The 21,208-nt window shown below is 55.9% G+C and overlaps 4 protein-coding genes across 4 annotated transcripts in view; 1 reads left to right on the forward strand and 3 right to left on the reverse strand.

Moving 5' to 3' along the window:
- CSUI_004214 (tumor suppressor mitostatin) overlaps positions 1-4,087 on the reverse strand; it is a 4,375-nt gene extending 288 nt beyond the window's left edge. Inside the window, exons 1-7 of the mRNA XM_068064407.1 lie at positions 3,854-4,087; positions 3,544-3,633; positions 3,052-3,260; positions 2,649-2,811; positions 1,883-2,048; positions 1,415-1,619; positions 609-984 (exon numbers count right to left, since the gene is read on the reverse strand). Of these exons, the coding sequence (XP_067923617.1) occupies positions 609-984; positions 1,415-1,619; positions 1,883-2,048; positions 2,649-2,811; positions 3,052-3,260; positions 3,544-3,588 (1,164 nt within the window). The 5' untranslated portion in view covers positions 3,589-3,633; positions 3,854-4,087. The remainder of the gene's footprint in view (positions 1-608; positions 985-1,414; positions 1,620-1,882; positions 2,049-2,648; positions 2,812-3,051; positions 3,261-3,543; positions 3,634-3,853) is intronic.
- A 1,405-nt stretch (positions 4,088-5,492) lies between these two features.
- CSUI_004215 (uncharacterized protein) lies at positions 5,493-7,852 on the reverse strand. The gene has a single exon (XM_068064408.1). The coding sequence runs from the start codon at positions 6,909-6,911 to the stop codon at positions 6,558-6,560; it is 354 nt and encodes a 117-aa protein (XP_067923618.1). The 5' UTR covers positions 6,912-7,852; the 3' UTR covers positions 5,493-6,557.
- Positions 7,853-11,029: 3,177 nt separating this feature from the next.
- On the forward strand, positions 11,030-17,791 carry CSUI_004216 (aoe264 and aoe130 possible). The gene is made up of 3 exons (XM_068064409.1): positions 11,030-12,535; positions 12,745-13,393; positions 13,864-17,791. The coding sequence occupies exons 1-3, from the start codon at positions 11,649-11,651 to the stop codon at positions 15,226-15,228; spliced, it is 2,901 nt and encodes a 966-aa protein (XP_067923619.1). The 5' UTR covers positions 11,030-11,648; the 3' UTR covers positions 15,229-17,791.
- Positions 17,372-21,208, reverse strand: CSUI_004217 (ribosome biogenesis protein nop16). Its single transcript, XM_068064410.1, has 3 exons — positions 19,661-21,208; positions 18,882-18,945; positions 17,372-18,645 (listed from the first exon to the last, which is right to left on the reverse strand). Exons 1-3 carry the CDS (start codon positions 19,882-19,884, stop codon positions 18,238-18,240), a joined length of 696 nt encoding a protein of 231 aa, XP_067923620.1. The 5' UTR covers positions 19,885-21,208; the 3' UTR covers positions 17,372-18,237.

The following is a 21,208-nucleotide window of genomic DNA, read 5'->3' on the forward strand; positions in this document are numbered from 1 at the left end:
ACCCGATAGATGGGTCAAGGCACCAGAATCGCTATCGGTTTAGAAAGGGGCACACCCGCCGACTTAGTTGCGGGGGGTAGATGTTAGGTCACCCGTGCCGGGCTGTTCCGTCTGCGGAAAGTTTTGCTGGAAAGCAAGAAGTCGCATACGCCTATGTAGTCGGCCCGACGTGGAAACATAGTTGCCGCGGGAAGTTCTTGCTGGCGGCGTCAAGAATCCTTTTCACGAGTTTCGGGCACGACAGTAAACGTGTCGCCTTCGTCGACCCCGGCCGTACTACCTAGTTGCGATGGTAGCTGTCGCCCGGTTGCTGGGTTGCCTTTCTCTTGCGTGATTCAATAGTCGTTTCTCGGTATCAGCCCTTCACAACGAGCTTGCGTAAGTGAGCCCCCATTCCGAGCAAAAAGAAAGGCAGAACCTGCAAGCGCCGGTACAAAACGCTGCTGCTGCTTCCTTCTCGATCTGGTGAACAGTATTCCCTCCTTCCCTGACCCGTACCTAACCCTTCTTGCCAGACACTCCGGACAAGGGTCTAGACAACAACAGCTGACTAGGATAGCAGTCAGATATACATCACGGGATTGACGGTAGGAGCTCGGGTTTCTGACCTTGATACTTTCCAGTTTCTTCCGGTCCTCCTCTTGCTCTTTCCTGAGGCGGATGGCGTCCTCAAGGCGTTCACGTTTCATGCGAGCTTTCAAAGCCACGTGCTCCTCAATTTGCTTTTTCAGTTTCTCAGCATGCTCGAGACGCTTTCGCTTTTCGTCTTCGCTCTTCTTGCGCTCTGCTTCTTCGCTCTCTCGTTGTACCCGTGCTATGCGGTCAAACTCCTCTCGATCCGCCACAGCCATCTGGGCGAGCGTTTGAACTTTGTCGTAGTGCTGTTTCTGTCGGGCCTCTGCAAGCTCGGCGTTGATCCTGTCCAATCGCTCTTTCTCTTGCTTTTCCTTCAGTCGCTCTCTGCGCTCCCGCTCATCCATTGCCCTGAACTCACAGAACCTTTTTCCAGTTGGGAACCTTGAACGGGCAGTAACCGCACCGCTCTCCAAGCCGACTGTTCCACCCAAAGAAGGCGGTTCTACAGGCGCACGACCAGGTAACCCCTACCTGTTTATGGGCCGGCAGAGCGATCCACGATGGTGCCGGTAACGCTTCTGGCAACACGGAAACCTATGCCTCTCGTGTTCAATTACGACCACGGTGGGGCGGCAGGTATGGTCCAGGCGATGCTCCAACAAGCAGTTGACACTCAACTGTGGAGAAAGCGAAAAAAGCCGTCCATGCTGTAGAATACCGGCGCCGCTCCGATGAGCCCTCACAGTGGTCTGAGGCAGCTTCGTGGTCTTGCACGTCAGCAGGCCCCCGTTGAAGGGGCGCCTAGACTGGTTATGTTTGCGCGGGAGAGCTTACGTACCGCCTAGCCCGAAGAGCGTCCATCTCTGCTTGCTTATCCATGACCTTCTCGTGCTTTGCGTAAAGTGCAGCTATCTCCCTCTCCTTGATAGCCATCATCTCTCTTTTGCGTTCCTCCAGTTCCTTCTCACGCAGCGCCTTTTCCCTCTGATACGCAGCAATCTTTGACTCTTCCTTTGCCCTTTCCGCCAGATGCTCCTCTTTTTCTGAGAGGCCACAGGAAACCAAACTTCTTCTCTGCTGGCCCTCTACTCCGAATGAATCCGTACTTTGTCAGTCGACACTTCTAGCGCGTCTAGAAAGTGGTGTCGCTCGTCACTCCGGGCGAATCTGAGGCGCCCCAGATTTGTCACTGGGAACGCTACGCCTATTAGTAGCAGCAGTTTTCCGGTGATCCTTTTGCTCCACACACGGTGGTGCAAATGAATTGTCCCCTTCTGCCTCTATCCGTTGCCGGCTGATGTCTCACCTTTTAGACTTTTTGCGTTGTGATGATTGATCTCCTGCATTAGCAAGCGCCTCGTCTCCTCTTTTTGACGCTTAGTCTCCAGATCCTCTAGATGCAGCGCCTCCATCTGTTTGACAAGAACCTGCCGTTCCCTTTCACGCTCCTCCAGCTCCAGTTCTCTCCGAGCCTGACACTCCACACACTCGAAGCCCCCCATCAGCTTACAGTGGCTGGCCGACAGGCCGCAACACTTTTCGTTGCAAGCAATGCCATTCCTAGAGGTAGTTCCTGACAAGCAGTTGCCCGTCGGATGCCGCATGCAGGAGGTCATTCCACTACATCCCATTACGGAACCTCTAGGAGCCTGGCCCTCGACAGGGGTCACGCAGAACGAGGAGGAGTGCGCAAACCAGGCAAGTGCAGCTTTTGTTAGACTGTTCTCTTCAGTGCACCATTCTTGCAAGCTGTGTCGCCCCTTTGCGAGGGCGGCTCTGCTTCGGGATCCTCTGTCTAGCTGTCCCAGGAACAGTTGCCTCGGGTGAGAAGGCAGCAGGTTATGAATTCCTCGCCATCTGTTTGCGTGGTGGTGAGTCGGGACGCGAAGTTGCTCCGGAGTTCCTTGGCCCATGCATCGGGAGTCACAGAATCTAATTCGCTGCCGTCTAGGAGTCTCAGAGTGATCCCCCGGCGACGCTATTCGCAGGATGCACTATAACTAGCGCGTGTAAATCCCGGTGACCTAACTGCCTGTCTGCTGCAGCCAGTTGTACGCACTTCCCAGACTCACCTCACGCTCAGCGATCTGGGTCCGAATCATAGCTGCCTCTGCCTTCAATTTGTGTTGTCGTGCCTGTTCCCTTTCTTCATCTTGCTGTAGGCCTTGAATTCGATCAATGTCCATAATCAGGTCCAGTTGTTTTTCAGCCGCTTCTTTCTCGGCTGCCGACTGTCTGTAGTAGCACGCCCGGAACAAAGTGAACGTGTGCTATGTAAGGTCAGGTGAGGGTTCCCAGTGCGCGCTGCGTGACGCAGGTGTGTGGGAGCTCGAAGGGAGCGGCCGACTTAAGTATCAGAGTCGATGCTGTGGGGTTCGCGACCTCGAGTCGAGTGACCGCAGACGCCCACAGAGTATCGGAGTATGACGGTCAGTGCGCTCGCCCCCGAGTTTCCGACCTGGATGGGTTGCTCACTTTTTCTGCCTGATCTGGGCATCGCGAATTGTGTTGACCTTGCTGTGCAGAATCAGCTGATTCATCCATTTCACCTCGTCTCTTTGCTCGTATTTCGCGAGCAAAGCTTTATCGCGAATTGTGTCCACTTCTGCACCAGAATGCTTGAGCTTCTCAATTTCTCTTTTGCGACGCTCTGCCTCGTTCTCCAGCATTCGACGAGTCCTCTCCTACACGGAAGAGTGCGGTGCATTTCTGACAACTGCACCTCTCATTCAATGCCCTCCTTGCCGGCCGATATGTGACGAGCATTGAATCCAGCTCTCGACGGCGGTAGACCAATTCCACGTGCAGGTGAGCTACTAGGGGACTGAGAAGTTTGGCTGGGTGCAGGGCGAAGGGAGTTCGGTCTTTTTGGCGCGGGCCGCCCCCACGGCTCCTTTGCCTTCAGACTGTCAGTATACTGTAAAGCTATACGCTGTCTCCGGTGCAGATGTGTCCCGCTGCGGTTACCTGGGACTCCGCCAGTCGTGCTTGGAAATCTGGCTCTTGTTCCATTTTCAGATGCCCTCTGTGACTGGGAGGAGGCGGGCCTGTAGCAGCCTGAAACACGAAGCGTATTTCCGCTCCTGACGTGGAGCTTTGTTTCAAGAATACGGGGCCGCACCACTGCAGGAGGTGAAGTCATCGGTTTTCCTGGTGTCCATGTAATCTAGTCTCGCTTCTTCGTAGGCGTGGCCGCACGCTCGTCATCGGCGACGGGCGTTGCCACAGTTTGTTTTATGCTTAGAAGGGGAGTATGGAGTATACAATACTTGCTTACCTTCACCTTGGTAATCTCATCATCCCTAAGGACTAGCGAATCCAGGGCAGCGCCGCAAGGTAGTTGTCTACCCTTGGGCCAGAGAGCTGTGACAGTGTCTTTTCCTGTGATAAGAAAATGCTTCTTGAAAATTGTCCCGAATAGAGACTCGTCCACGCGGGAGCTTCCGCGCAATTTTCTATATCTGGACGACTTCGGCTTCGTCAACGGGCTTGCCTTGGATGGGGGCTGCGCCTGCGGGAGAGACGCACCCCGCCGCCAAGGGGGACCTCACTTCTTACGCGATGCTACACCAAATAGGGGTGCGGCGGCAACCCTCGCGGTGAAGCTTTTCTTTCGTGGTCAATGGAAAGGCCCGTCCTCAGTACCGCTGGAGCGCGGCACTGCCGAGCAGCCACCCTGGCTATTTCTTGCACCGCTGAGCCCTATATGGGAGCGGCTGCACGGGCAGCGGCCCATGGCTGAAGTGGGGACGCGGCGCCTATTGCTCGCCTAAATCGAGTTATCAACACTTTGCTTTCGTACACTTTATGAAAGGTACCTGTTTCAAAGGACGGCCCACCCCATGCCTACTCAGCAGCGAATCGCTCGGGCTCACCATTTTTTTGTTGGGCTGGTGACGTCACAAAGCCTTCAGCTCAACTGCTGCGAGGTTTCGATCGAAGACAGTCGGTTGGCACCCCCGCGCACACCGGCTCTTCTCAGTCACTTGCAAACCATGCACCGGCGAGAACAGAGTACGGCCCTCGTCGTGTAGCGCTTCATGAGTGTTTGCGCGGAATCCGAGTACAATCACGCCCTTGTTGTTGGCAATTCGCCTGCCAGGGGGGGGCACTAGCTCTGCATTTTCAGTTGTCTGGCTTCTTCTCTGGCTAAGTTCTTTCGCCGGCAGACGGGCCAGTAAGTCTCGGCCACGCACGAGCCAGAAGCTGACTCCGAGTGCACAAGACTCAGCTCACTACCTGCCTTCACGGGCTGTGACCGGCTGCTCGGCTTCCTGTCGTCGCTATCGCGCCTCTTGGAATTTTGCTCCACGAGTCGATCCAGCCCTGTCGACAGGCCCCTCAGAGAGCCCCACCCCAAGCCCCGGGACCCTCCGACCCAGCCAGCTCGGATGGAAACTAACCTCGCCTGCCGAAGTCCCTCCATTGGCAGTTTTGTCGACGCTGTCCTCCAGAACGGCCGGGAGTGGCTGGAAGGGAGCCATCAGCTCCGGCAAGTGGCGTTCCCGCCAAAACAGTGTGTCATTGCTGCACAGTATTCAATTGCAGTGCTAGCGCGTCGGGAATCAGCCTGTCAGCCCTCGTTTTTCTTTTCTCCCTGCAAAAGTTCTTCCCTCCTAGCTGCCGGTGTTGACGCGCTAGAGCGGATCAGAGTCTTTACTGTCGGTCACGTACTAACACAACGTAGATACACACAGACCCGGCTTGCAAATGCTGCAGAGGAGTGTCACATCAAAGCACCGCAAGGTCAGTAGTCTTCTTCCGGAGACGCCGACCAGTTCCGGGAATGCCGCCGATGCCTCCACAAGTGGTGACGTGCATGCGGATGGCCCTTGATGGTCTTCACAACCGCTGAGCGGTCTTCAATGCACTCCGGAAATGGCGTCGCGGCCCTGACAGCTTGCCTGCCTACACTTCCGTCCCCGTTACGAGGAGGCAGCCTGCTTCACGGATGCGAGCCATGCTTCCCCCCCGAGGGTTGCATTGGGGTGCAGAAGTAGGCAGGCTGAACAAAAGCCGCCCTCAGCCGGTTGCGGCTTCCTGCTGCACCTAGGTGGCAGGCCTATATTCGCGCAGGAGCAAAGGCCTGACCAACCCGCGCTGCTGTCCTCTAGTTCACGGTGCTGTACGACAGGTCGCGTTCTACGCTGTACCGCCGGTTTCGAGGACATGAAGCACACCGATGTGAGTATGGTTATCAGCTGCAGCAGTCATTCCTGCCCAGTAGCTTCCAATACAATCAACCCGCATCGCTGGCGAGATTGCCTGCGCAGGACGTCCCGCGGGACAGGCATCGGTAGCAACGAGGTCACCCGAGGAGAGACGTGCGCTCTATTCTGTTCCTTTGGAGTGGGCGGAGCAGGCGCGTGAAGAAACCGAGCTACTTTGGAGAGTAAAGGAGCCCGGGAAAGCCCTAGAGGCGCTCTGGTGAATCAGCCTGGCACTGTACTGCCCTAGAGTGCTTACAAGGAAAGCGGCACCGTCAAAACTATAGTTGCGCCTCGCGAGGCTACTACCATGGTGACTGCGTAGGAGTCCAATGGAAGAAGCACGCGAAAAGTGGGCCAAATACCTGCATGAGTATGAGGCATCAAAGAAATCGAGCCTCGCAAGCAAGGGGCAGAAACCGCCGGAAAGGGTGACCGCTGGTGAGTACAGCTTCTTCGGCTCCAAGAGACTCGCACGTGCCGCTCAGTTGGTTGGCGACTCCTGCTGCTCTATGGCCATGTACAGCATAAAAGGCGTTTTGTTGGCTCACGTCGAGGCTGTCGAGACTCTGTTGATCCGTTCAAGGAGTGTCTGGGAGCCGCTAGGCGAGGGCTTCTCTCAATGCCTTCCTCAGCTCAGTACACTGCTGGGGCCCGACTGCTTTCGTGTGTCCACCTCTCGAGACAGAAAAGGGGACACTGCGTGATGTGTATCCCTCGTCTGTCAGCGCATGTTCTTCTAAAACAGCACCAGTATAATCCGATTCTCCAGCTCTACCAAAATGCAGCTTTGGAAAAGCGCGCTGTCCAAAGGGAGGAGGAGGAGCAGGCAAGGCAGCTTGCGCGTGGAAGACGGTGCAGAAGACCGCAGCAGCAGTGAGCAAACTCGTGCTGTGCATGCGGCCTGGTGGCAGTCCACTCTAACGCCGAGGACCAGATCCAGCCAACGACCACTAACCGGGGTGCGGTGCCCTGTACTAATGCGAGACAGTCCGCCAGCATGTGACGACAGAATGCCACGTTTGCAAGGACGTGAACCAGGGCTCCCGCCAGGGGACGCGAACTTTGCACCACGGACCGCGACTCGGTAACCCCTGACACTCCCGTATCATTGTTCAGGTACGACATTATTACGAATATCGCCTTCGCCGGAGGTGGGACAGAAATGCAAACATCGGCACGCCTAACCAAGAGACACTATTCGTGGAGTGGGCCTCAATACAACATTCTGGCGCACCACGGAGTACCGGACGGGGAAGGGGAAAATTTTCACCAACAAGCCCCCAACCGCCAGCGACCGCAGCGCGACTATGATATTGTTTCAAACAGGTTTCACACCGCCAACGAAAGCCGGGTCCAGGTAAGGTTCCCCTGCCCCTACCTCTACCTAGCTACACGCCGCCCTTCAGTTGCGTCTTAGAGACCAGGTTTACACGAGACGTTCCAATAACGCACCTCCCTCCGGCGCACGTCTCCTCAACTGCAGACGGAAAAGCTGCAAGAGCGCCTAAGAGCTGAAGAGAAACTAGCGCAACGGAAATACGACCCTCTTCTCTGCAAGTACAGGGACTCCGGAGAAGATGCACAAATGCGGCAGTGAGGAAGACCCCGAGTCACATGGACATCGCCCCTGATAGGCGGACCCCAGGAGGGGCAACTGGCTCTCCTGTGGCGTCATTTGAGGTGTTTTGAAGGGTGGTTGTCCACTGACATTACATAGAGATAACACTGTTTCTCGTCCGGGTCCTGATTCTGTCCTTGGCAGCCTTGAAAACAAGAGACTCGAAGACAGGCTAGCGAGGAAACTTGCCCGGGTACCAGACGGTTTCCGACAACGGCCGTCCCAGTTTTACAACGTCATTACCAACGAAGTACGGGCAAGCGCGCTCGAGTGGGCGTGATGAAACGCCTGGTTTTTTAGCTCCGCGACGGTGGTCGGAAGTGTTGCTTGCTTGCTTGCTGGCGTACCGCGACGCGGCATAGGCGACACCAGTGGGTAGCGGATGAGGGGGCAAACGTGAGGAGTAGGCGAGGCCCGACCATCCAACTCAGTCAGCTGGAGTCCTGCATCGTCCTTTCATTACTCCCGCGTGAGGGGTTTCAGGGCAGCACGGCCCTGTTTCAAGGACGGGCTCTGCAAAACACAGCAGGTGATTGTCTTGCTGCGGCCATTCTTCCTTCAAGACGTACGATACAGGAAAGCTGAAGTCATTCGAAGAACTGGAATGTCGTCGGCTCGACAGGTGAGAGCTCGTGGCGTTTCAGCACTCGCGCAGGAGCGCTCTGATCACCGGGCCGGACTATATCCCCTTGGAGTGGTTTTTCTTCTGCCCTAACTTCTAGGCCCAGTTCCGGTGGTAGTTGTGCAGCATACCTCCGTAGGCAGTGGGTCTTCGGGAGGGGGGGCAGTGGAAATGACTGGGAACCCGCTGTCGCAAGTTCACATCGTGCTTCTGAGTTCCCCGGGATGGTGACTGCTGTAAGCATGAGTAACGGGCGGCTTCCTCTCGATCTGGTGACGCCTGGCAGGCCTGTCAGTTGCGGAACGCAGACCAAACCGCCACACGGCTACCAAATCACGTCTGATTTTTCGGAGTGCGACCATCCTTCACGAAGGGTTCTCCGTCGAGCTGCGCGCGAGCCAGCCCCTCCCTGCTCTACTGTGTCGCGCGCACGCATCAAAACTGGATCTCATGTTTTGCTTGCGTCGTTTTAGATATGGATTCCGTCACGCTCTTGACGCCAGCTTGCGGGCGAAGAACGACGCGTCTGCAGCCCCGTTTGGCTGCCGCTTTAGCAGAGCAATGTCCCCAATGCGATTTACGTCAGGCGCGCCGTACGTTCCAAGTCGGAAGTTTATCCTGGGCACACTTGTGACTTGGGGCTAAGGGTGTTTTCTGAATTAGATACACACCTCTATCTCTATTATTTTTTGTTGACTGCTCTTGAGACACTGAAGAGACGGATTACTTCTCACCACTTGACCGAGCAGTTTAGTCATGAGATCTTCTTCCTGTTCGTGATTGGCGATTCCCACAGTAGGCAAGCAAGAAACCCCCGGGGCTCGTGGTCTTCTCGGTGGTGGTTGGATGGATACGCGTGACTGTTACCCTTGCGTCGAAAACGCTCTCTGTTCTTCAACTATCATGCTGGAGTGCGTAACAGCTGCTACAGAGACGGGGCGCTGTTGTCACACTTTTCCTGCAGCGGCTACAACATTTTAACTAATGAGCCTCTACCCAAACAACGAGTACCAGCGTAAACTACAATACTGTAACTAGAAGGCAGCTCCGGGTAAGCTGGAAAGACCCGCGGCACCCGCGCGCGCCTGCTCTCGCGAAGTAAGAACGGTGGGCACTTCCGTTGTGCACGTCTTTCCCGAGCCATTGTCGCTGTGGGCCGGACCCGTCAGATGGTAAGGCGGGAGGAAGTTGATCTCTGAGTGTGAGTATCAGTTTATGCAGCTGTACCAAGAACGCGCAGGCCGCTAAACGCAGGCCCCCCGCGAAGCGACAGCCAGAAAAAAAGGCGCTTGCAATAGAAGTGAGTGGACGCCTCCCCGCAATGCTGCAACCAAAAGGAGATCCCCCCAGATTCTCTTTGTTGCAGCTCCACCAAGGGCACTAGCCTGGTATTCCGTCCAAAAGGAGCTTTGATCTACGGTTTTTGATTTCGAAGCGCCACTACCCGGTGGCGGCCTATAAGGTCACGACGTCTTGGTCCCGTCGTCGCCGACGGGCCAAGTTGCTTCGGACACTCCGCCAAGTGCAACGGCCTCGACGCCGACCCAGGGCGAGCCGGCTTCCTGGTCGGAGACGAACGAAAGGTACCGACCCGATACTGTAGGGCAGGCAAGTACCAGGAGGAAGGACGCTACGAGAAATATGTGTCTTCAGAGGCCCCTTCTTCAGCTCGGCTAACATTTCAGTGTAAGGCCTCGACGTGCGGCTCAACATACGGCTTCACCAATCCGGTTCCGTTCCTAGTGTGCGCTGTGATCTCCGAAGTGCCATTCTTTTGGAAAGTTGCAGCTCCCGGGGAGGTCAGTGAGGAGACTTCCTCAGACATCGGTCCCTTGTTTCGCAAACAGAGAGTGTCGCAAAGCGAACCTTTTACTCTTACTGTTATTCGGACAGGGCACTGAGCATGACGGCGAGGATACTTGTCTGGCACCGGGGGCGAAAGCCATAGTTGTCTCTCAGTTGCACGGTCCAGCTGCTAATGGATGAAAGATGGGACAGTGAGAACAAGCCGGCTGGTTCGAGGGGTCTGCAGCAGAAGACATACGTTGCTCAGAGGGGCGGTGGCGGCGCTGGAGGGGAACTGCACAACCGGCCCGAGTAGTGCCGCCTCACAGTAACTTAGTCGGAGCGAGGAAGTCCGGTGTGGCTTTCGCTTGTAAGTCCACGGGCGCATGCTTGTATTCTGAATGGGTTCAGGGCTCCAGCCCCGATCCCACGGGGTGCGTCCGGTCGCGGCAGGCTCCGGATAGTAGCCCGCTAATGCCTGCCTTGTAGGCTGCTCTCTTCGCCCCCTGAGCATGGCACTGTCCGTGCCGCCTAGAATGAAGGACGCTTGTCCTTCGGCGTAGTGAGGTGGCAGACCAGGGGGCTGACAGGGCCTTCGAGCTGCCGCCGCGGGAATACTGGGTGACAATATGTCATCCGGGCTGCTATTCCCATGAGCTCACGGTGCCACTGCTACACATGAAACAATTATAAAAGCAGCGGAGGAGCAAGCCTTTCCCCTAGGAACCGTATTCACTGTATGAGAGAGCGATTTCAATGGTTTAGACAAAAAGACTGCGCTTTCATAGTAGTGACACTCCGCTTATCCCAAGACTGACTGCGACAAGCAGGCACGCTAAACGTCGGTTTATGCTTACATGAAATATTGGTATTGTTTTTTGTATACCAGGCGTTACTGTCCTCCTCCGCATGCACTACTTTGTTAACTTTTTCCAGAAGCAGAATTTTATCGCGTTTGCTCGGCTCCTCTGTGGACAGGGAACTTGAACAGGTGTTTTACTCGCAGCATCATCATCGCGCCGAACGGCTACCTAATGCGCACCAGTGCCCCTAAAAGATAACGTATCCCGATGTATCTGACAGGCGCAGGCCGGAGGGCGTTCATTTCGTCGAGCAGCACAACCTGCTCGGCCAGACGTACCCAGATGTACGACCCGCCGCCGTTTATCACCCTCTTGGATGACAGTCGCTTCCTCCTTGTCAGTAGTGTCCATCGTAGTGATGAGCGTTGGGCGTCAGCAGTTATACCTAGTTTTCCGCAAACCAAGGTTTGAGGACCTCGCAGCCCGAGTATGTATTATTTTTTCTAGTGGTCTGTCTTACTCAGCTACGACGATGTTAACGACCGCCTCTGTGTGTCGTCAGAGCAATGCTCTTCGTCAGGTGGGACAGTGAGAGTGTTTTCTTCGACGACGGCACTTTTTCTTGTTGTCACTTTACTTGACTTCGGCAACGCGTCGAACTTCGGAGCGTGCACCTCTAACTTCCCTTTCTTTTGGTAGCGTTCTGTAGCCTAAATCATTTGTCAAAGACCATGCAGATTTCCCCGTGCCCTCTCTTCCCCCTGGACGCCTTCATTAACAATCCTACTGTGTTTGTGTGTCAGTAGTGTCGGCGAGTCCGGCCTGGCTGAGATCTTGTTAGAACCTGTTTGACTGCGTCCGTTCTCGCCCCTTACAGCGGTTGACAAGAGTTGACTCAACGGGAGGCAGCAACTCGGGCATTGTCCTCTTGTCGGTTTTATCCAGTGCTGACTCGCGGTTTCCCCTCAGACGCCGTCGACCGACTCCGGTAGAACTAGGGTGCCCAAGCGCGGACCGCACACGCACAATTAGCGATGTCAGCGGCTTGTCGGGTGGCGAGCGCCCCCCATTCTCTTCGTGGAGGCCTTGATTCCAAGACATCTCTTGCTGCATCACTTCTCCGATGCGGTCGACTGGCCGTAAGAGTTCCCGCTTCCGGCCGGACACATTCCCGACCTTCGTCAGTCTGCGCTGCTAAGACGGAAGGGACTCCGTCGCGTCAAGCGATGGCGACCTCATCGGCTGACCTCTCTATCTCTTCTTCTCCTGGCCCTGTCCCTTCAACGGCGCCGGGGTGCCAACCTTTTGTTGCTTTCGATGTGACCGCCTCCTCTGTCGGCACCTCCGATGGACCGGCGCAGGACGTCGGAGGGGAGAGCACCTCTGCATGTCTTTCAGGGCGGAGCAAAGGGCTCCCCTCCGGTTGCCACTCTCCAGCGCCGGACACCCGGAAGTCGCTGTGGCACAGGGAGAAGCCGCTTGTACTCGAAAGTGTGACGAGGCCGCTAGAAAGAAACCGCCAGAGCAGCGGCGGCCGCGTGTGTGCTTCAGTGCCTGCAGTTTCTGAGGGCGGCTATGCCGATCCGCCGGCACTGCACCTTCCTACTCTGTTGGTTGGCGGTTCTACCGGGCCATTACCTGAAGCTGCGTTACAACCCACACTGTCAGTCCCCCGCGAATGCCCAAATGCTGTCTCAAAGGCTACAGCGCGTGAGCACGCGTCTAGCTGGAGCCCATCCAACCTGCATTTCATGGTGCTTCCCGTGGATCCAGACGCAGGCACCGAGGCAGAAGAGAGCACCGCTGGCAAGGCCGTCGGAGCTGCCCGGGAGGTGCAACCAGCGAACAAAGAAAGTAGCCTACTCGGGACGCCGACGCAGCCGCAGTGTGCTAGGGCTCTTCTGCGTGCTGAGGAGCATAAGTGAGTTGTACCAACACGACTACCTCCACGAGGTAGCATCGATTCTGCAAACAACTCAGCTTGCCGTGCCACTGACTGGCGGAGTCGCAGTACAAGAAACCGGATCAGAACACACGAAGCACCCCTGATAGAGTGTCGTAGCGTCGCCCTGTCCACGCACGTCTCGGTCTGGTTGCAATTGGCTTCGCACGTCCGCTTTTTGTTGCCAGGAACGATCTGCTGTGGAAGATGAAGGCGCTCGCGTTGCGGAGCTCGGCAGCAGCGAACGCGCTGACAGCTTGTGGCGAGGCGCTGGCTTCCAGCGTTCGTCCCTTGGGTGAACCGCCGGCTGCAGCGTCTTCAGAGCTGGCAACCACTCAGCCTGAGGGTTGCCTCTTTTCCTCAGGACCCGCGCCGAGCCCGAAGGAAAACCCAAACGGCTGCCCCAACAAAGGGGAGACAGACACAGCAGCGGCGGACACAAGCAAACTCGAGGCTACCACCAACACCGGCCACTTAGCAAAGGGCGATGAAGCAAGCACTAGCAGCACTCCCGTAGAACAGCGCGAATGGATATCTCTGGAAGATCTAAAGAAGCTTCTCAGAGAGAAGCTAATGCAGACAGCTACGAAGCCCACCGGCTCATGCACGCGCCAGGAGATGAGAGATCCCGAAAACTCTACTACTGAGAGAAACGACACCGACCCTGGAAGCCCCTGTGATAACACACCTGCCAGCAACGAAGCCTGCAACGCTGCACAAGTGCTCCAGGAAATTCTTAAGAGCCGACGAATTGCTGCTGAAGATCTGGAATGCTACCCAGGCAAAATGCCATCCCTTGGGGCTCTGCTTCACGATGAGGGGCTCTGCAAGCCTTGCGTAAGCCACGGCCCATCCATACCCCCCCCTCCCAGGTTAATTAGGTCGTAAGTATGCGGGAGTGAAGTTGTCTCGGCTGCACCCAGCCCGCGCTCTGCCCGGCCCATTACATTACGTTGTTGCTGAAACTGTCATAGGTATTCATGAAGTTCCACACTCATCTACTGCATTGCTGCACCTTTAAGGAGCTTCCACGCAACACAACTAAGGTACTCAACCATGAAGGCAAGAAATACCCTTCATGGAGCGTGATGAAACATCCTCCCCTCCACCTCAGTGCTATCAATAGTAGTCGGCGGTGTCTGATTGCGCGAAGCCATCAACTCAGGGAGACCTGGCCTCTTAAATGCCAGCTAGCTTACCTGTTGAGTCCTGTGGAGACAGCGTGTGCATTCTTACCACTAGACTCCGCGACAGCGCGTCTGTCAGGCGAGAGGTTCCCGGGTGCAAGATCCGATGCTGTCATGCAGGTCTTCGCTAACAAGGCGAACAAGCAGTGTCTAAACGGGGTCGCGTGCCTCTTCTGTCACCATTTCCATAAGGAAAAGCGTAAGCGTGCACGCAAGGCGCGCCCGCAGAGACACGCAGCTCCTGGAGTCCTGCCGTGCCCCGAACACCCAGCTGCTTCGCCACTTCTGTACCGCGCACCACAACGGAACTGTCAGCCAGTGAGGACTCAGCTTTTAGGTCTTTCAGCACCATATGCGCCCCGAGCTGAACCTAGGTCGCGTATCTCTACGTACTCGGAGCTGCCAGCTTTGTTACCAACAGCCGCCTCAATAGTCCGTTCACACAGCAACCCAACTCGGAAGCTACAGCCTCCACCTCCTCCGCCCCCTCCTCCTCCCCCCGAGCACAAGAGCAGCGGAAGTACCGGCCTCATGCCACTTGGGACTCCAGCAAAGCTGTTGGCTGGCATATGCCCAAATCTCCTGGCAGTGGACAGCCTGGGAAGGCGCCTCGTATCCCCACCACAGCACTCCGGATCACATAAAACTCCCCACTCTGCCTGCGTCTCAACACCGCCTGCTCGAGAGGAAACGTGGGCCCCTGGGTCCACGAGGACAGTCCAAGAGGCAAGAGGTGGCCATGAAAACCTTGCCTGCCTGCCGGGTTTTGTTGCGGAACGAGATGAGAACCAGCCCTCTGAAGCGCTGCGCGCTGCGCTCTGGCCATATGCCAGCAGTGCCAACCCTGGAGGGCGGATAGGTGATAGCAACTGCAGTCGGCCTGTTCCGCCACATGGAACTGGCGTTGAGACTTTTCGCCTCTCGACGGCACTTGCAAACACTGCGGCCCTTCTCAGCAGCCAACTGCACCTCATGCAGCGACAAAACAGACAGACACCGGACCAGAAAGACCACCAGCATGAGCAGTATGATGCACAGCAACGAGACACAGCCGCATCGACATCCATTCTCCCGACTGCGCAGTCAGGGGGAAATAGTACCACTGGGCAGGCTTCCTTCTCTGAAGAGGCGACTCTTCCTTTCGGCACGATCAGTGACCTGCCTTCGGGATCTGATCCAGAAGCAGAGGTGCTGCCTGAGATCAGTAGGGCAGCTCAGCTACAGTTAAGCGAGCCGCCTGAGGCGGTGGATGAGGTGACAATGGGAGCTTTACAACGACTCAACCGCTTAGAGCTACTGCATCTCATGGACCTCATCATGTGCACTCTTGCTATTCAAACGCCTTTTTGCGGCGAGGCCCCAGCTAGAGACACAGAAGCATGTGCCCCTGTTGAGGCTCAGGCGGTTCCAAGTGCGCATGCCGATGAAAGGCCACTGACTGGTGAGATCACCACAGCAGGGCACGGAAGCGCTTCGCCGGTCTAATGCTCAGCTGAGCCTCGCCTCCCTGCAGGCATGGACGTCCTGGGCGTTTTGGTTCGTGCCCCGACTGCCGGATGAGTGAACCACTCCAGACACGCTTTTGTTGTTCACCGATTCTGACCTACGGATTCTCGGATAAACTGTTTCCGCCTACAGGACAAGAAGACATGAAGCCTACACAAATGGAATCGCTCAAGCCGAGAGAGCACTCCGCGCATGTGGAGGCAAGTCAACAGTCGCCCCCGGACTCGGCCAGTGGCACGGAACCGCAGACCGATGCGATATTGCTGCATAGCCCCAGTCACCTTTTACGGAAATCCGTATTGCCCGAGGAAGATCATGACCAAGAGTGCTGCTGCCTCCACTGCCTAAGCCAGAAAACGCTTTCGCTCGCTTGCCTGAGTCGCCCAGCCTCTGTGACACATCCTACAAGAGGGAATAGCTCAGGCCAGGACGGACTCGAGCCTGACTGGCCCGCGTCGCGTTGCACTTGTAGCCAGGAGCTGCGGTTCTGCTACCGGACATCAACGGATTGGGCAAATCCCTTTCCAGCCTTTCCCGTGATCGACGGATGCACTGCCAGCACTGTAGAAGACTCCCCACTACACGCGATCCCCGCACTGCACCACATCCCTGAGACACGGCTTCCTGAAACTGAAAGCAGCGGCAGAAACCCTAGTTTTGCCCCTCCACCCTCACCCTCTAGACCAACCGTGTGTACTGTTGCAGTTCCGCGATTTCACGGCTTGTTCGCTGACGGGCTGGCCACTCCTGGGGACGGGAGAGTGCTGGCGGGGGAGTGAGCTAGGGGGAGAAACGATCCTTCGCGATCGACGCCAGCCCGACAAAGGAGCGCGGGGGCGTCCAGGGCCTCTGGCGCTCTGAGGCATCGACTTTGGTCTAAGGGGAAGATCCCTGGTATCGCCGGAAATATAACAGTGCTGTGTGTGTAGGCGAGCGTGAGTCAACCTGTTGCGCTCTTTAGCGTTTCTCAGGAGCCCTGAACACTATCGCAGGCGTCCTGGATGGAGGTGCTGGTCCTCGTTGTGGCGTGTTATTCGTGCACTCCGAACGAGTGTCTCTACGGACAAGACCTCAGCCCGGCGGCAACGCTGGAAGCAGCCCACCCCCGCGAAGTGTGCCGGGACATGGCGCCAGAAGCAGCCGCAGCATTTGGCAGTCTTTCAGAGTACATTGAAGTTGACAGACTGGGATCCACTGCATCCTGTTTTGGGGCTCCCTAAAGAGAGCATCTTCCCTCCGGGGCACACAAGCCGGAGACGGTCACGCGCTCAGGGTTGGCCTTGCAGCATCCACGCCGCACCTGCCATTCCGAGTTCTAATCGCATCCGCCGCGAACCTGGCGTTGCATGTTATGTCGGGCTGGAGTTGCGGCCTCCGCTAAGGTGGAAGCGGACGCAACGGCCGTTCTGCGGGATAGCCGAGTCCAAAATCTTCTGCGAAAGCCGTGTCCTACTGGGGTGTCCTAGGAAGCTCGCAGGGTGGCGACGGCGCAGCTTCTCTGAGCGCCGCCTCGTGCCAGTTATTTGCAGTCATTCTGTCAAAGCTTGTGCGTAATTCTCTGGACAGAAAAGTGGTCCGCGGAACGCACTTTTATTTCAGAATGTCACATCTTCATTGTCTCGTGAATACAGTGGAGGAAGTTATCGCAGGTTCGAGCTCAACAAAAGGAAAACGAGTTGTACCGTGTGAGACGTTTTGCTAATCATCAGGGTGCCTTCCCAGGAAGCGTACTGGGTCCTGGCTGGTCACCGCTGAGTATGCCGCCGTTTGCGGAGTAGTCCTCACATGTAGGATGCTCCACCGGACTAACCTGAACGAAGGAGCCTCCAACCGATAGGGGCACGGGGAAGTTTAAAATCCTGGCAACGACATTCGCCAACAGGCCTAAGCCGCGCCGTGGTGTCCTAAGCCTTGTTGCCGCTGTGCTTGGTGCCGGCTATCAAGTTATGTTCGGCGAATCAGATTCGTCAAGGAGCAGGAGACTGTCCTTTGCACTGATGCAGGTTACTCAGGGAAGACGGGCAAGTGAGGTCATCCCAACAGCTCGCCGACAACATATACTAAAAGATCACAACCAATGTCGTGCCGTCACGGCTCACGAAGAATAGCCGACTGAGAGGACCGGTGTACCCTGACGTAAACACATACTTTATCACTAGGCCGTCACTCAGCACCCGCGGAATGCGGAAACAAGCTGGCACTGTCAACCAGTGGAAAACATGACCAACAGGACAACTGCAACGCAGACGACAAGGTGCACACGTCAGCAAACCTCCCCACTGCCGGAACAAGGACGACGTCCGGCACAACAAAGACCGAAAACAAGTCTGATGAAGACGGACCAGCTGCACGGAAACGAACGCAGGTTCCGGGGTGCTGCTCATTCTCAGGAACATTACAACGGTGACGACGGCACACCCCAAATATATGTAGCACGAAGCTTTCAGGTGAGCATCACCAGCTGGCGCCAACCAGACGGTGGCGGTCGGGTGCCTCAGAGCCACAAATGAGTCTTCATGGTGACTGGCGCTTCCCACCAGTGTGTCTGCTGCATGGCCCCCGTCATTCGAGATGAGTTTTACAAAACTTCAAGACTTTGTGAAGTTGCTCCGTCTCAGACAGGCACCGCTAACTTTTCTCTAACATTGGCACTGCTTCAAGTCCCTCCGGCAAGACAGTTCTGCTGCTAGCGCCTGGGAGAGACCAGCGGCGTCCTTTCGTCGGAACAGTGTTCTCAACAATTTGCGAAGCCAGTTCCGTGCCTTCCGCACACTGAATGCTCCCAAGTCCGGAGACCTTGGTGACGCACGCGGCGAGCTGCCTCGGCCACTTTCCGAAGCTGGGCACCAGATTCTATCACGGAAATAGCGGGAGAGCATGTCCACGACCGCGACGTGGAAGGCAAACCAGATCTTAACCGTGTTGTCTACATTCCGCAAGTGCGAAGGCGATGCTTATGAAAATCGAACCAGCGATTCCACCCACGCCCTACTTGTTCTTGACAAAACTCATTCCCCTGGGTGGTTGCTTGCCTGCGCTTCGTTCCGCTTCACAGGACGACAGAGTTCTGAGTTTCCGCTTTTTGTTGTGTACTTCGTCGGGCTGGCTGCGCCTCGAACCCGACTGTGGTTTAGCGACTTGCGAATTCGTCGTCCCAAGGCGCCGTTCGATCTCTGCTTGAATGTCAGCTTCCGCTGCTCGTTTTTCGTCTTGCGCCCGTGCTTGGTACTGTTCGAGTAACTCTTCGTGGGCCCGGGTGGGAGCTAGAGTCAGCTTCGGCAAAAGGTGCCTATTCGCCGAGGCACATACAGCCTGCTGGGTGTACAGGCCAAGCAACTTGCGACACCGAGCTGCAGTCCACTGAAACACGTTGATCTTGGTGTCTCTTGCCATGTTCTGAAACCGACGGTTGACGCAGACACAGACAGCGTAGAGACGCTTATGGCTCCTAACGTTGTAGTGTGTATGTAATCTGTCTCCGGGCCACTATTCTGGCATCCTGAAACCTGCTGCTGGTGAGAGTGTCCTCTGACGCTGCATTGGGAAGAAACAATATCAGAGGAGATAGGCCCCACTGTGTTCTGCGAGCCTATCGCACGTACACCAGAGAGGCCCAGTCAAGTCTGACTTACTTCGCAGTCGTCCGCGTATTTCGCGAATAACTTCTGCATGATGATCAACTGTTGCTCGTTCAGCCTGCAGAATACATGCCGAGCAACAAGGCGCATCCTGCACGTCCTCTCTCCGTGCAACCTGAATCAAAGACTAAGGCCGAACGTGGAGAGCAACCCCACCAAAGTGTATTAGGTGCAGAGCCCCGGCCTTGCAGAGAGCAGAATACCCGAGGTACCCTGTACCGACAGTAGTATGTGCCACAGCAGCCCCCCCTCCCCCAATCACCTCAAAAGCGTCCTCCTGCTTCGGCGCAAGTCTTGCCCCCAAATGGCAAGCCCCTTTATCAGTAGCTACTATCTACGAGAGGGAAAACCCGTCTGTCTACTCATAGCCCCAGTAGGCCGACGGGGCACCTCGTGCTTCGACGGTCAGTGTGATGCGGCTCATGCGGACTCAGATGCCCTAGAATACATCTGTGCCAGACGGTTGATCACCCCTAGCAACCACCCAGGCAACTAGAGAATCAGGGTCACCAGCGGTCCACTGCGAATGCGCAGTGTAGGCACATTTCAGCGGCCCCCGCGTGCAGAGGAAAGGTAGGAAGAACCAGCCCCGGGAAACTCCCACGACCAGATAGGAATGTGGAACTGAAAATGGGGAGAGCAGAAGGATAAGCAACCGCCTGCCCTGCCGCGGCTCATCGACACAGAGATAGCATGTGGACGGTCGCAAAGCGACGCGTGTACTGAAAGCCATTGGGGACGCCAAGAGAATATCAGCAAACCGTTTCGTATACCCTTTTGCTTCGGAAGGTCTCAACAGCTCCTCGTCATCCGCCAGACGGTGCTCAAAGTCTTGGATCGTGAACTTGTCGAAGTTCCCTTGCAAGCTCTGATGGTTGTCCCACTTCGATCTGAGCACAGTGTCTCTCATCTGCTTCTTCAGATCTCTGTATAAGCGCTGGGCCGTCTTCGGGGTCCTTCTGACAGCGCGGTGAGACTTCTTCCGCGTTTTTTTCATTTTACCTGTATCGGGGAGAAAGCGCTACGGTCCGGACCCGAGTGCTGCCCCCGGTCCTGTACTGTCAGAATCAGTATGGAAGGTACGCGGATCAGGTGCCGCAATGCCGCAAACGACACCAATTCGGACTCCGCTTTGACAGTCTCCAGGACTAGAGAAAAAAATCGTCACAGAAGAAGCAGTCTGTCCTGAAGATGAGAAAGCGCTGATTGGAATTGAGCAAGAGCCAACTGCTTGTGACAATCGCAAGTCGACGCTAAAAAAGTCTGCGAACGAAGGACTCCAGCGACATCCTAACCAGGGAGATGACGGTCACATGGCGGAGCCGGGGAACGACGAAGCAAAGTGCATGCGAGGGCCTCAAGCTTCACCCCCGAGGCATCCCGGCATTTCTGGAAGTGAGATGACCTCTACACGATCTAGACTCAGACAATACTCTGGTCCTTCGTCTCCGGATAGGAACAACTCGTTTCCGGTTTGGCACGCTTTAGTGTGCTAGCAGACAACGGGAAAGGAAGGTGCCCCACTCTGTCCGCGGAAGGGACACAGACAAAACAAGAAGAGGTTTTGCATGCCGTACTCACCAAAACAGTTCGCCAACGTCGCAGAATCCAGTGATTCATCGCCGTTCTGCCGAAGCCTGGCAGTCGGTGAACTTTCATGAGCATCAACACAACGCTGTTGCGTTTTTACAAGTCGTGCATGCAGCCTCACCGGAAGAGCATCGATACAGGGTCCCTTCGTTGCTTGTTGAATACGGTCACAACAGCTCTAAAGCCTGTACCGTGAATCGTATATTCACAGACATATGCCTTTCTTGGGAAAGATGCAGGGATAGAGATATTGTACAAATCTATTTGCACAGAATAGTATCGCTTTGCTTGGCGACAGTTTGCCGCTAGGACTAGACTCTTCGGTGTGTTGTGATGACTGAACAGTAGGATGGTTCCATTAGGTGTCGTGATAGCACCCCCACCTGCGGGCGGTAAGCCGAGTTGCTTAGAGCGCTGCTACCGAGCTCAGCTTGCCGGAACAGCACAGCTGCCGCTGAGGGCCGGGCAAGTGAACACAGCCTGCAAAGAACTGACGGTAAAGCTAAATAAAGTATTGCTCGAATGTGATCCAACGCTAAAAAACGACACCCCGGGAAGAACGAACCAGTTACTTTTTCTGCGCTCGAACAGACCGCGACTAAATAAGGTTATAAAGCGCACCTTCGTGCGCACTGCCTGAGGCACGAGTCTGCTGGAAACCCGCCCTAGCACGTTAGCGGAAATAGGCGCGGAATGCGAGATCGACGGGGATTACAAGACATGGAAACTGG

The sequence above is a fragment of the Cystoisospora suis genome (genome assembly GCF_002600585.1).
Source record: "Cystoisospora suis strain Wien I chromosome Unknown contig_1938, whole genome shotgun sequence".
Classification (NCBI taxonomy): Eukaryota; Apicomplexa; class Conoidasida; order Eucoccidiorida; family Sarcocystidae; genus Cystoisospora; species Cystoisospora suis.

Coding starts and splice junctions, on each gene's coding strand:
- CSUI_004217 (XM_068064410.1), bottom strand. CDS start 19,884: ATGAAAAAAACGCGGAAGAAGTCTCACCGCGCTGTCAGAAGGACCCCG. Junction 18,946..19,660: donor AGACCTTCCGAAGCAAAAGG/GTATACGAAACG, acceptor TGTATTCTGCAG/GCTGAACGAGCAACAGTTGA. Junction 18,646..18,881: donor AATACGCGGACGACTGCGAA/GTAAGTCAGACT, acceptor CGTCGGTTTCAG/AACATGGCAAGAGACACCAA.
- CSUI_004216 (XM_068064409.1), top strand. CDS start 11,649: ATGTCAGCGGCTTGTCGGGTGGCGAGCGCCCCCCATTCTCTTCGTGGA. Junction 12,536..12,744: donor CTGCGTGCTGAGGAGCATAA/GTGAGTTGTACC, acceptor TTTTGTTGCCAG/GAACGATCTGCTGTGGAAGA. Junction 13,394..13,863: donor AGGGGCTCTGCAAGCCTTGC/GTAAGCCACGGC, acceptor GCTGTCATGCAG/GTCTTCGCTAACAAGGCGAA.
- CSUI_004215 (XM_068064408.1), bottom strand. CDS start 6,911: ATGTCGTACCTGAACAATGATACGGGAGTGTCAGGGGTTACCGAGTCG.